The sequence below is a fragment of the Carettochelys insculpta genome, chromosome 25 (assembly GCF_033958435.1).
Source record: "Carettochelys insculpta isolate YL-2023 chromosome 25, ASM3395843v1, whole genome shotgun sequence".
Classification (NCBI taxonomy): domain Eukaryota; kingdom Metazoa; phylum Chordata; order Testudines; family Carettochelyidae; genus Carettochelys; species Carettochelys insculpta.
The window spans coordinates 8,310,258-8,325,550 of record NC_134161.1 but is presented as its reverse complement, the minus strand read 5'-3'; the positions used below and the strand labels follow the sequence as shown (position 1 = coordinate 8,325,550).

At 41.3% G+C, this 15,293-nt stretch overlaps 1 protein-coding gene across 3 annotated transcripts in view; it reads right to left on the bottom strand.

Annotated features, from left to right (window-relative positions):
- Positions 1-1,018: 1,018 nt before the first annotated feature.
- Positions 1,019-15,293, bottom strand: part of TBCEL (tubulin folding cofactor E like) — a 31,094-nt gene continuing 16,819 nt past the window's right edge. For all 3 annotated transcript variants that reach the window (XM_074976844.1, XM_074976843.1, XM_074976842.1), the window contains 3 exons: positions 12,037-12,163; positions 10,896-11,012; positions 1,019-5,095 (listed from right to left, as the gene is read on the bottom strand). In XM_074976844.1, coding sequence (XP_074832945.1) covers positions 4,777-5,095; positions 10,896-11,012; positions 12,037-12,163 — 563 coding nt within the window. In that variant the 3' untranslated portion in view covers positions 1,019-4,776. The remainder of the gene's footprint in view (positions 5,096-10,895; positions 11,013-12,036; positions 12,164-15,293) is intronic.

Here is a 15,293-nt window from a genome sequence, read left to right as displayed (position 1 = left end):
GATAAGAGCTTAACGGTAGATTTTCCAAAGCACTCTGCTCCCCCTCAGGTCTCTGAGAGTGTTACCATTGACTTGAATGGGAGCAAAGAAAGGTCACTACTGAAAGCTTTTCAAAACCCAACTCCAAAGGTGCGGGCTCCTGCTGACTTTATACCTGTGCTTAAGATAATGGCATGGAAACACTGAGGACTGACAATTCCAAGTCACTTTCAACCAGCCTCAACAATAGGACTCTTTCAGGACCAAGACAATGTGCATTAGCTTTTGGAGGCACAATCTGCCTTGATAGGTATTTATTGCACCAAGCAAGTGATGTTCGACCTATCCTAAAGACAGAGAGAAAAGGAGGCATGGGAAGGCAATAAAGTTTTGCTTTCAGAAACAAAACGGGGAAAGTTGTCAAGGAACCCTCTGGAAACTCTGTGTTTGTGTGTTTGTATGTGCACGCACGCGCACGCATGTTGTGTGCAAAAGTTCAGAAAAGTTTTTTGAAATGATCAAAACAATTACTTGGTAGGAATTCCTCAGAAAACTCTGACATTGAGCCAAAGGCAGAATTTTTGGAGCAGGAAGCACATTTCTCCTGATTTCAATAGCCAGGAGAGAAACTAGAATATGGGAGAAAAGGGAGACCTGGAGCATATTTTTTTTCTTGCTAAAGATTATTCAGATTTACAAGCAGTGCTAAGAATAGATCTTCCTGTTGAAATTATATTTAAAAAAATTTCCAGTAACTTCACAAGACAAATCAGTGAGGCAGAAGGTTGCGAAATGGTTGACTACCTTTCTCCATATGATGCAGGAGTCGTCTGCTCAAACATCTACAAAAGAACAAGTCAAATATGGTGGTGACTGAGCATACACAAATGCAGCTTTGGGAATGCTTTGCATTTTCAAATCTGTGCAGATAAAAAAAAGAATGTCAATTACACGCACAAATGGGAACTGATGGGGAAACAATTTTGAATTTAGGATCCATGCTTGGAATCCTTAAGGTCCCATCTACTGTAGGCAAAAAAACTGAACAAAGACTATGGGTATGCCTATGGTAAATATGACAACAGAAAGATTTTTTTTTCCCCATCAGTGTAGTTAATCCACCCCCCTTCACAGGTGGCATTAGGTTGACAGAAGAATGTGCCTGTTGATCTACCTACACGTACACTGGTAGTCAGGCACTGAGGGCGGGAAATTTTTCACAGCCCTGAGCAACGTAGCTTGGCCAATCTAATTTTTAAATGCATACCAAACCTATGATTGAGCTTGTTAGTGGTTTCTCGGACGCTGTATACTAGGCCTAGCTGTCCAAAGGCCAGAGTATGCCCTCAACTTCCATGAAAGTTAATGGTTGCGTCCAACACACGCGCACACATTCGAGGGCAACCTTTTTTACAATGGCACATCCCATAACTTTGCTGTTTTAAGCCCTTCAGCTATAACATCTGGTCAAATCATGGATATTCAAGACACATGCGAATCAGAGAGCAAAACGTTACAGCATCTGAACTCATTAAACAAAGCTATGGAATGTTTGGCTCTAATTCCCACCCAGTTACCTATAAACTCGGCAGTTAAAAAAGCTGGTCCATGCACAGTACCATGGGAAGCTTAGGTGCACGAAGCAGCACTAATAGTAAAGCAATAATTGGCAAAAGTAGCACTTTGTTACAGGACACAGGAGGAGCAATAGTTATTACTTTTTTTTTTAATGAAAGAATATACCTGTACCATTTATTCAATTGGGAATGTCTACAAAGCCACAACATTTCAGCATTCTGAGCTAGCCATCACATAGAACTAGGTGAAAACTCCTGCAGTCTTATTCCCTTCCAATTTTAGGCTTCCAAAATCCTATGAAATTGCTCAAAAGCACCTCATTTTAAATGGGAACTTTTTTTTTGCAAAAATAGGACACGATTTACAATGGGCAATACCATTGGAAGATGATCCAGTTTTGAATGTTTTGAATTTTGTGCAATTCCCTTTCTCCCATCACCTCTATTCAAGGGCTGAGCATCTGGACGCGTATCTTTCTCTTTTTTTGGAGCGGCCTTTTTTCTGACACAGATGATGTCAACTGATCCGTATATATTTTTAAAAAGGCATATTCTGACGGCTGGACAGAAATGGAATGGTTCTATAATACTGAGTAGAGGCTACCTGTTCCTTGCATTGGTCAAACAGCAGTGTTTCTGCGATAGCTTTTACAAACCTAGATGGACCATTGATCTGCTTTATACAATCGTGCTAAATCTCAGATCTGTGAAGTGGGCATCATCCTTGTTAATTCATAGCCGTTGTCCATTTTCACTCAATTTTCCCGTTCCCTACCAGGTCCATCATAAAAATAACATTGAACTGTAATTCAGAGCTGACTTGGTGACAGCACCGATTTCTTTCTGGATATACTCAAAATTGTTCACAGGCAAACAAACTTACAAGCACATATTTGGCCTTTTGTAAGATCCCATCAAATGCTTTAATTGACTTTATTTCCTCCTCTAGAACCAAGGTATTTAATTGTGCTAAAACAGTTGGTCAGTAATTACAGTGTCTCGTTAATACCAGTTACAATGTCATAAATATACCCAAGATAGGTGATTACTGTTCTATAGAATTCGATCAGATATTCTTTTACGTCAGCATCAGTCACAGAACCTGCCTAAGCTTCTAACTGATGGGCAACACAATCATACAGTAGGTCAACAGGAGAAATAGGCTTCTAATAGTAAACAACCATATCTTCATAAAATTTTCTTTTATAATAAAATATCTTATTAAACACAACTTCCTCTATGTGTATGTATGTATATATCATACATGTGTTGGCTTGGTGTTCCACTGCAGGGCAGCAAATGTATTGACTGCCCAAATGGACAGAAAAACACATCCCCAATTATGCTACAGCTTATACCACACATTCTGCAGCAAGAGTCCTTAAAACTTTATATTACACTGTCACCATTTCATGGTTCTTTATGCTTTCTGGATCAAGCCAGGTACTGTGGATTCCATGTCATACATGCAAACCTTGGTCCGTCTTATATTGCTTGTCTTGATGTTCTCGGGAGATCAACTCTTACAGCGGAAGACCAGGCACAAATAATTCACCTATCTTGATTCCTCCTATTTCTACATTTATTCTAGATGCAGAGCCACTCTCAGATGAGCAGTTCTGAGATACTGAATCTGATGAGTATGAGATTATATCTCTCCTCAGACAATCCAGGTAAAATATGAAGATAATACACAACTCCATGAATAATAAAGGAGTTCAAGAACTCAGACAAAAGCATCAGGAGAAAGAAAGTGCATGGGGGCGCAGAAGAGATGTTAAAGTCATAAGGTCAGAAGTTCATGTGTAACTAGATCCCTGACTACACCTGTTTGAAATATTTTTTTGAAAATGTAGTTGCTAAAGTCACTGTAAAATTCAAGAGGATGGAAGAAGGAAGGAGAAGGGAGGGTTCTGTAAAGGGAAACAGCTGTGTGATTTATAAGAGCTACACATAAAAGGGCAGCGGTTGTCGCAGCAGGATCATAAGTAAGAGACCCAGCTCTAAAGGAAAAAAGGGCCTATTTAAAATCAGCACACAACGCCCATAGAAAGTTTGGTAGGGGGCAAAGAGGGAGTGGACTCCGGGTAAGAACACTGGTTTTACAATAAGAGTGAATTGTTTCTCATCTACTCACCTTCTACAACTCATTTAAGTAAAGCTGATACTTATCTTAAATGGGGGTCCTCATTAAAAACGAAGGGGGAAGTGCAAGATTAAGGTAGGTTCCTGGAGCATGAATAAGGACAGAACTTTATTCTAAGGAGTAGGACTTGGTCATGAGAAATTATTTTAGTCTTTCTACTCTCAACACAAAAGGTAAGTGCTTATTAGTGGATCTTGCAGGCAATAGAGAAAGGACATTCAAAGCAACTCCACTATGCCATTCAGCATACTGATGTGCAGTTAATTTGGATTTCCAATTGACACAAAACCCATCTGAGAACAGACAGTTTTCTGCAAATTAGCACAACAATCTATCTGGCCAAAATACTGTGAATTCCAATCTTCAGTAACTTCTGATGTGTCACTGAAGCACACACAATGCCAGAGAGCTAGTGAAGTCCAACAGTTTGCCCAAGATCAGAGTAGATAGTGAGTTTTCAGAATAAAGTTTTTTTTTTTTCTTATTAAATTGGACTCTCTCTTCTCCCATGTAATTTACTCTTGCAATCCTAGTGGAGTTTAAGATGCTCTGAATACCTGAGTTCTCAGTCAGGCTGAATACTGCTTAAAATCCTCTCACTAACCTCAACAGCAACAAAAATTTAGCGACTTCCCTTGGCTGGACAAACAGCAATTCAGCTATATATAGCCAGAGTCAAGTGCTGAGTCGATCCTTCAACTAACAAATACTGACCAAATTCTGCATTGATCTCTGACTCCCTTATTGATGGGCCTTAACACCCTTCTGAGCTTGAAGAGCTGATCATTCAGGCTAAATTCACGAGTATGCCGGAAAAGTAATGAGAACATCAAGGTATCAGACATCCTGAAACACACACATACACACACACACTAAAGTCAGTTATCTTCATCTAAGTTCATTTGCATTGAATGGAGGCATGGGTTGCACAGATTTGGGCACACTATCTGGGCTAAGAAGTTAACTGGTATAAAAAACAACACAAAACAAAACCTCAGCCAGCCTAGAAACCCTGCAAAAAGTCTTAAATTTGTGTGTGTGTGTGTTCATGCGAATGCACAAATCCAGAAGATACTACTTTGATTTGGGTTCCACAAAAAATTTGTCTCCATCCCGAATGCCGTAAGAATGTAATGCCCGTGAGTTGTATTTCATCTCCTCGGGACCAAACGGAGCTTCATGGTCAAAGTAGTAGAGCAACATGTTGCTTGTTGACAAATGCACTACAGTTTTTAATTGTTTCTTTAATTCTGCCACTGTCTGATCTAGACGGATGGATATCTCTTCCACCTTATCTTTGAAGTGAACTTCCACCTTTGCGCTGCTCTGGGGCCGAAGATCCACGACTGCTAAGGGCTCCAGCTTCCCGTATTTTGTTACTAGCTCATGATACCTAGAAAATAAGAAACAGCAAACCACATCACAATGGCTCATACAATTGTTATCCTGCTCACAAGTTACCTGTGCTCTGTAATTAAAACACAGCTCTCCAGGGGGTCTCCGAAAATACCATGCAGGATTTAATTAATACCCCTGAGAGAAGCACTGTAATCCTTTTAGAGATTGGAAAACTGAGGCTTGGCAGGAGGGGAGTTAAAGGATTTGGTTAAGATACACAATGATTCAGCCATAGCCAAAAATAAAACTCAGGCATCTCAAATACAACTCACCCTGCTCCTCATTTTAATGATTAAACCACATGGCACTCACCAGTAAAACTGCAATCAAGTTAACAGCTAAATGCTGAACTTGAGGTGAAGCCTCTAGTGAAGCAAACCCTCTGTTGTGTAAAGAACACCATTTAAGAATTCAATCACTGAGCAGCAATACAGGCCCCTTGTCATACAGCAACACCAGGCAAAAACAGCAAAAAAGGCACCAGATAGCTTTTTTTTTTTAAAAAACATTTGTCTCTAAACTGTGGAGATTTAAGGGAAGTCCTCATTATAACTCACTAATTAAGTGAGGCCACATTCATTCCAGGTGATAATTATTGGACGTAAATGGAATTCCATGAATGACGAATCTAGACCGTGAAGGTTGGACTCTTGTCATTTTCCATACAGTGCTTGGGAAGAAGTACAAATTGATACAAGCTGCCATATCAGGAACAAAAGCAGAAGGGCCATCTACTCCAGTAACCTTGTCTCAGACTCTGGCTAAAGCTGCATAGGAGCAAAGATATTAGACTGACTGGAAGACAGAATATCATCCTTGGACAAAATATGTATCTTGTTTTCAAAGAAAGCGTCCTCATCAACTCAAGATTTGTAAGGAATACCTGTGTGCTGCTCTGAAAATATAGCTTTCAAGTTGTTAAAGAAACTAAGAAAAGTTATTCCGTAACAAGAAATTCAAACCACATTTCTTGACGTTGGGAGAATATTGTTCTAACATTAGCTTACGTATCTTGCCCAAATATGTGACTAAAGTATCAGAATAAAATAATACTAAACATGTAAATAACAACTATACAGCACACTTTGGTCAGACTTTTCAAAAACAACTATGGGTTTGGGTGCCTCAATTTTAACGTACTGCAATGGGCTCTGATTTTTAGGAAGTGCAGCAGACCTATTTGAAGGCCACTTTGATTTGATACAACATTTAACTTTCTTTGAATCTAACAAGGGGCCGGACGGACCACTGAGCTTTCCCCAGCTGGAGGAGGGTGCAGAGCGAAGTATGGACTTGCTGGCCATGTGGATTTGATAGGATTGTGAAAACAACCAAAAGCTTGTCTACGTGGGGAAACTGAAGAGTAGAACTACAGCAATCTAATTATACCCTGTTGCTTTGCTGGCGTAATTCCCCAGGGGGACACTACTGTAGAATAAAAGTGAACAATTAAGCCCAAGGAAGGTGACTTTTATTCCCGGACTACATCCACCAAGAACTATACTGCTGCAGTTCTTCTAGGTGATTTTCCCCTCTAGACAATCCCTAAGAATTGTCTTGATGAAGTCCAGTCATGCAGACGTGGTCCTTGGAAGAGGCAAGTCTCGTTTCTACTCGCTATGCCACAGCTGTTATCACTGCCATCGGGAAAGAAAAGGTAGCATCTCTCCTGACGTGCTGGGAAAGCGGCAAAAAGTCAACACAAAGTACCAGGTAATTGAAATGACAAAGCTAGAAAGCTGCAGACAAGAGGTAACATTTCAGAGGCTCTCCACAGTGGGCTGCACAGAAAGCTCTTTTTGTTTCCCATTCGACTCTGAGCTAAATGTGATCAGTGCTGTGTCACTGCCCCAGTCACGGGGATGATGGATCCTGGCAATACGGGAACCCCAGGGACTCATGTTAAAGGTAGGAATGTTTCTTCATAACAGCGGGCCCTCTGTCTGCACCCTGCATGAGGTAAAAGCCACAGCGCACTACAATTTCCCTATCATCTCAGACAAAATGAGCCTTCAGTGCAGAGGAGTGTCCAAATACAGGCCACTGCCCTGTTCTCACAATGAACAGGGAGATACAATCGGGTCTATTTAGAAAACCATTAGGTCCGAAAGAAGAAAACATATGCCCCACATTTTACAAACAAACACTTAAATTAGCATTAATCGCCTTGACACCAGGAATGAGGATTTCCCCAGGACACTTCCTCACACCTCCAGCAGGAGACAGAGTGAGGGCACAAGCATATGCAGTTCTCTTGGAACCTGCTCTTTGCAAGGCATACCCTGCACATAAGGTTGCCAAGTTTGGTTGGATATATTCCTGGAGGCTCCATTCCATGACATTTTCTCGAATTAAAGATGAATCTTTAATTCCTGGAGATTCCAGGACAATCCTGGAAGGCTGGCAGCCCTATCTACAAACTCAATGGTTGGGGATTGGCTTTGTTTTCTCACCAGTTACTTACATGCTACAGACTCAGCTGCTCTCCCTTACGCAAAATGTAAGCAAGGCCAGGAATCATGCTGGTATTTGCAGAAGAGAGAATCACTGGTTAGACAGAGCGTGTAGCTGAGTTAGAATGGCTGCGCGTACCTGAGATGCACAGAGTTGTGGGCAAAAAGTGCGGATGAACTCAGTAGAGCGCAGGAGGAGAATGCAGGGGAAGTGAAAACTCACACTGTAAACATGCTGTGTGCTGTCGAACATTAGGCCAACTTCACCTTGTGGGTGCAGTGGGGGAGGGAGGCAGAACAATCTCACAGCCTGTTTCTTGTATCACAATCAAATTCTGCGGTAGTACAGTTGTATTTCCCCAAACCAATAAAGACTAACCCACAGCACTTATTTGGCATCTCAATATCAAGATAATAAGCACCTCTGAGACTTACACCATCAACTTCTACAGCCTGATGGACACTGCTAGAGAAGATGTTGAAGAAATGAACCTGGTTAACAGAATTTGACACTCTGCGTATAAACAGTGGCCGAGAGAAGAACGTAACTCATTAGAAACCCACTGGCAAGAGGGATTACTGAGCGTTAGTTGTAACGCAAGCCGCTGAAGGCTGGAAAAGTTACACTATACATTTCATTCCTTTTCCAGGTCATGCAATATATAGGCTGCGAATACTTGCAATGCAACCAGGCTGATTTCAAAAGAAAACATACTGTTTTCTCCACAGATAATGGGACGCAACTCTCTAGCCAAGAGTCAGTTCTGTTTGCAAGCTTTTCTTGTACAGACATATCCAGATCAGCTGTTTTTGGCAGGTTTTCCAGGATCCCTGTATGAGCAATACAGCCTGTATCCCTGCCAGCTAATCAGCTACACTTGCTCTCAATCTAATTAGGAACAGACTTAGGTTTGAGAGCAGATTCCAGTTTTGAGGGCAGGGGGAGTAAAGGAAATTCACTTTGGACACAAGTGATACCAGGTGTGGGGAGCAGGGGCTCAAGGGTCCAAGAAGTGAAACATGAACTCAGGATTGGAGTCACCTCAGTCATCTGTAGCACAGTCTGAAAAGGCACACAAGCTTTCTGGAGTGGAAAAAACAGCCTTTAGTGGCTGCACAAATCTCCAGGAGAAGGTGTAGGGATGACAGCATTCAGACAAAGCGCCCATTCATCAGAAAGATGGATGCAATGGTGTTTAAAGGCCACGAGCTGGAGGGGACACAAGTTTCCTTCATCTTCCTGTTAGTCTTACACAGATACCACAGAGCGATAGCAAGTTGCTCAGTAATGCTTTGACCCAAGTTTGAAACCTCTTAAAAGGAATGAAGTCATTATTACTGTTTCAGACTGCGAGAGCATCGAGAGGACTCAAGCAGAATCAGTTTCCATGTGTTAGATGCCTCACAACCACATAGGAACACACAAAGCTTACAATCTGCAAAGAAGCTTGGTGCGTAACTGAATCTAAACCCAATTCTCCTTCTCGCAATTTATCATTTAATTACATACAGGGCATCTCGTATTTAAGCAGATATCGCTTTCACTCAAGTCATTCAGAAGCTGCATGCTCTGTTTAGTTCCTTTAGTAAAATCTCCTGCCCCTCCCAAAATGCTTTTTGTCTCATTTGGGAATTGAGTCTCCACATGCATTGATTGCACAGGTAAATTAAAGCTGCAGGACAGCTTTAAGGCAGTTTTGCATAGTAGTAAGGGAGAAACTTTTCTGACACCTGGATTCAGTTCTCAGCTCTAGCTGAGAACGTGCAAAATGATAGGGACGAATTTATGAAGAGAAATCTTGGAGTCAATTGCATAGTTCTCTGAAAACATTCACTCCATATGCAGCATCAGTCAACAAAAAAACCAAACAATATTAGGAATCATTAAAAAGGGACAGAGTTTAAAACAGAGAATATCTTTATCACCTCTTCATAAATTCATAGTACACCCACATCTTGAATACTTTGTACAAATGCAGGCAGCTTATCTCCAAAAAGCTATATTGGCATTAGAAAAGGTTCCGAACAGGGGAACAAAAAATATTTGGGTTTGAAACGGTGCCGTATGAAGAGAGATTAAAAAGACTGGGACTTTTCAGCTTAGAAAAGAGGAAACTAAGGACAGATATGACAGAGGTCTATAAAATCATAACTGTGGGGAAAAACTGAATAAGGACACGTTATTTACTTGTTCCCATAACAAAAGAACTAGGGATCACCAAATACAATTAATGGGTAGCAGGTTTAAAAACTAACAAAAAGAAGTAGTTCTTCATGAAGTGCACGGTAGGCCTGTGGAAGTCCTTGCCAGAGAATGTTGTGCAGACCAGGACTTTGACAGGTTTCAAAAAAGAACCAGATAAATTGATGGAGGTTAGGTCCATCAATAGCTTTTAGCCAAAGTGCGAAGGGATGGTGTCCCTAACCTCTGTTTATCAGAGGCTGGCAATGGATGATGGGAGAGGGATCGCTTGATGATAACCTGTTCTGTTCACTCCCTCTGGGGCATCTGGCTTTGGCCACTGTTGGAAGACAGGATCTTGGGCTAGTCAGACCTTTGGTCTGACCCAGTATGACCACTCTTATGACCCATTTTGTCACTTGAGTTCTCTGCATCTCAGTTTACGTATCTGCTGCCTTATCTCAGGGAAGAGGTTTGTGAGTTTTCATAGTTTGTAAAACACTCTGGGTCTCTGGATACAATCCCAACTATATGCAACATATTAGGAGCAATGACTTGAAATTTGATCAAGCCTTTCTCATTCCATTAAGATGCAGCAAACACATATAGGTGCCAAAGGCTACTGATCACGCAGTTTAGGTGAAAGTTTATTTGTTTACTGAGATCATCAGATTTCCAAAACAATACGCTTGGTTAAGAAAACAAAATTGAGATATGAGCTTTTAAGAAGAGGCTCTTACCTCGACATACTTTCTACCCACCAAATGGCAAGGGAAATAGTCATTTTGTTTTGGCATCAGAGAGAAGGAATAGCATGGACTTTAAGTAACTCCAGAATTTAGGGAGATTAGTGGCAGTGGTGGTTGCCTGCAACTGGTAATGAGAATCAAGGGAAGGACATATTTCAGGGTAGAACTGTTACAGTAGTCAGTAAGATATCAGGTACATCCAGCATAGGAGTATGGTGAGAACCATTAATATGGAGTGAGGGAAGCTAAGATGGTAAGAGTGCAAGGAATTTTTGGTGTTACATGGTCCAGCCCTGATTTCCAGTATCATTTCGAGCCTTTAAGATACAGTTTCAGCTGAACTCTCATCTAATGAGCATCATTCTCCTTTCTTATGCAATGCACTCTGAATTTCAGCTCCAAAGTTCCTACCTGAATGGGACTTCCTCCTGTGGGAAGTCCATATAATACCGAATAAAGAATCGTTCAGAGTCCTCGCGCTCCCCGTCAGTAACGACACTGCCATTAAGCTTGATGATGGATGGCAATCTGCGTGAAGACAGAGGAATGCAGTTAATGGGGATACGAAAACCTAGCTGTGATAATCAGCAAGATTCTACAGCCAATTGCAGCATGTGATTTTATCCTCAGTGAGGCACAGCTTACACTTCAAAACCCTGTACTACCCAGTGTCCCACTACAAATGGCCTACCCAACCACCACAACTCAGTGGCTGAGAAAGGAATGCAATTCAGGATTCCAGACTCCCAGAATTAATTAGGGTTGCCACCACTAACAGGTACACATTGACAGTATTCTGTAGTATAGTATTGGTTTAGAGTAATATAGTGTAACACATATAATTAGTATACTTATTTCACTCATAGCAAAAGGGGAAGCTACACATTTTAACCTCTAGAGCACACTCGACTAAATCTTACACACCCTTCTGAACAGCTACATACCCCACCAGCTGGAAACGAGGGGCAGCAGGAAACAAAATCCCAGGTCTCCTGATCTTAATGCCGCCCTTTTACCACACGCTATATGTTGCATTTAAAACATGGGAGACTGAAGATGTGGAAATATTATCCAAGCAATAAAAATGGTACAAAAACAAAAGCAATAATACAACAAATGTTTCCCAATACAGCTTCTAACTTGGAAATAGCCAGTGATGCTGATTCTCTCTGTTGGAACAAATATTTTAGATTTCCAAAGGACAAACACGACTGTATTATTCAGAAGTTTAAGTCATCCTGAATAACCTAATTATTTTGAGGGCCTACTCAAGACCCATTTTAAAAATCAATAAGCTTCAGGACAGTAACCATAGTTCCAGACAGACTAACGTATGATGGGAGCCTTTTATTTAGCCTGTTGCTACTTCATTGTCCCCTTCTCATTCTGCACAAGTGCCAAGTCCCTCTGCAGCTAACATCAACATGCATCCATACCACACCAATCAGCAGTATCCCAACACATGTTTTTCATCCAGAAATTGACTATCTCATCTCAAATCATGCAATCGTGCAGTATGTTTTATTGAGCAGAGCCAACTGAATCACCAGACCTGGCTATTAACAGCTTCCTGCGCTCTTCAGTGGTGTAGGACTGCAGAAGAGGGATTCCTAGTAATTTGACTTCCTCAAGCTTGGGGAAAGAATTTAGTTTGTCAATGTCTTCCCAGCAATGCAGACCTGCTTTAAGAAATGAGTTGTTTAAAATGCACATCCATACAGAGCATACACTGTACAGCAAAGAATACCACCTAAAGGCAAACATCATGACAGGTGTAGCCAATCTGCTCATTTTATCAACGTGTTATTTAACTTATGAGTTGACCATAACACTATTTCGTGGATCTCTCAATAGAGAACGACCACCTCAGTTTGTTTGACAAGTTAGTGCATTGCTAGTGAAATGCTGAAAACTGAATTCCTTTTTGAATGCATATGAAGGAGCAGCCTTTGCTCACCTATGCTGTCCTACCCAATCTGACAGGGAAGTTCAGCACCTTATTCAGTCCTTGGCACCTTTGCTGAACAATTAGCATCACTTATAATGGCTGTTTTGATGAAAAGGACTCTGATTAAGTACTGCTGAAGTCCTTTCCAGGACTACCACGCTAGGCCTGAATTTGAACTCAGGACCAGCAAATACTCTATTCCCATAAGCCACCTTGCCTTTTCATGAAAACATTCACCCAAGCCATCTTTCTGCAGATCTGTGGTACGTTCCGAGAATTGAAGCAAAGTTGTGAAGAAAGCCAGGGGTCAGGTGGTAATCTATTTGATTAGGTGTTCAAAAATACCTCTGATGTGGCAGAAGATTGATGGTTACACAGGATATATGCACAGTCTAGCTGTTGTCTAACATAGCAAGTATTAGACATTTTAGTTAGTAATTGGTCAGAGGTTTTCACCACTGTAACAGATAAAAGGAAATCAGTATCCCTAAAAATATCAGTTCAAATGAAAGCTAAAGGCTGACTTAAGCAAACCCAAGTCAAGGTCAGACATGTCTATTGTTCCAGGAACTGTAGTGGTCTGAGAGTTGAGTGATCATTCAGACCAGAATTATGGGACGCACTGAAGAGAGATACTGTCCCCTTCTTCCATGGGAAGTGTAATAGCCTTGTCAAGTTAAGTTGCAATTAAAATACATTCATTGGGTAATGAAGTCAGTCATGTGTGCATACCACACACTCTGGGACATAAGTAAGAGCTTGTGAGCTCTACTACCCTGGTGGTCATAGTAGAGAATGAACGATAGGTAAGTGGATCACAGTCATCTTCAAATTAAACTATTGCAGAGAACCTGATCTTTGCAGGTCTAAATGGTACTGAGAGAAAATGAATAGCTAAGAGGCAATTTTATACTGCTGGAGGTGTCCACTCCGACAAGAAAATCTGCTTGAACTTCCATCATCTCATACTGAGATGTTCCAGGACAACTCCTGTGAAAACCAATCCCCTTTAAATCACGGGAAACCTCTGCTAAACGACAGCAGCCAGTAAAATGAGGACCATGCTCATCAATATTTAATATGCATAAGTCTCAATAATATCAACTAACAACAGTAGCTGCCAAGGCAGGAACAGTGGGTATTACATTAGGATATGGGGCGACAAGGCTTAAAAATGATGTAAAATAGGCAGAGGAAAGAGTAATAAACCCAAAGTGTATGGCCCATTGCTTTAATTCACTTACATTAGGGTGTGGATAAGACCACACCACTATCAATTATTCATCCTCCAAAAATTGAAATATATGGGCTCTTGTAGCAGCAGCCATAATTTTGGGACATGCTCTTGTTAGTACAGCAGTGAACTGTGGAATCATTCTTTCTAACAGTATTAGACGGGTAGCCGTGTGAGTCTGTATCTGCAAAAACAATGAGAAGTCCTGTGGCACCTTTTAGACTTTGAAGCCAGTCTTTGCCCATGAAAGCTTATGCTCCAAAAAATCTGTTAGTCTGTAAGGCGCCACAGGACCTCTCGTTGTCTTTCCAACAGCATTCTCAATTCAACTAATCAGTTACCAAAGCCATCCAAAACACAGTGGTGAATTTCGTCTGATACCACCTTTATGTAGACAGTTACTTTTGCAACTCCAGTAATTGTAGAGAAGATCTAAAATAATTGGTTTTCAAGAACTCACTGTACCTGAAGGTCCCCACTACACATGTAATTTAGTTCATATTCAAAGCCTCATTGGGCTTTCTATTGTCTGTTCACCTTGGGGCTCCTCAGACCATCAGTGTGCTGCCTTGCCTCTGGGAGGCTGGAGCATTTGGCTCTATCCTAGCAAAACTACTATCCACAGGACAGTTCTCACAGTGATTGAACATTTTTCAAGTCTGACTTGAAAGGTTTCTTTTCTGTAGTTAGCTCCAGTTTTAATATATGGCACCTAGCAACGCTTGGTGCTTGTATTGTATAGCACGTGGATTCCTGTGAAAGGGGTTTTATTAGCACTTCAGTTCCTCCATGTGTCTGCATAATAAACCACCATCAACAATAATGTATGAAGTGGATCTATACTAGAGAGTCTAACATGCACTGATTCTTATAAGGTAGGGAGAAGAAAAGGGCCCATGACAGGTGGTGATCATCAGGCAGCCACACAGGAATAAAAGCTCACCAGGAAATACAGGGTAAGGCACTTTAGAATGAGAGGCTCAAGCACACACGAGAAAAACAGCTGTTAATGAACTCTCTCCCCCTGCCCCCCCCCCCCTTTTTTTTTTTTTTTTTTTTTAAACATAGCACTTTATCCTTAGGTTCTCCCAGTTCAGTTCATCAACCATGCACATCTGGGGAACGGAAGCCAAAAGTCATTTAGCACTTAAGTTCTGTCCCACAGCTTCCTATCATTGGGGCCTGGAGGTTCAGATTGTGTTCATTGCTATGCCGGTTGGTTCTCAGCTTCCGGAATAGAAAAATCTCGGAGGCAGATTTGAAAGGAGACCTCAGTCAAAGCATCTCATGTACCATCTTCCATATCTGCAGTGAAAGAATTTAACATCTGAACACAGCTGATGGGTTTTGTTTTACTTGATCCTCTGTGTATCTCCAGTAAGACACACACGAATGTTTGCATGTGTAAGTGGACACTGGCCTCTAGAGGGCTGTTAAACTGCAGCCTAGCTCCAGAATTTGAACTGGCTACTCAGTCACCAACATTGCAATCTACACTAATGTTTCCTGAAAGCATGTTGCTTGGAGGGCACAGAATGCCTGCCAGCCCTTGGACTCCATAACAAGCCTGTATTTTTCATTACCACCATCAAGGGTTTGTCCTCATCCAAGTCCATCATTTGGATAC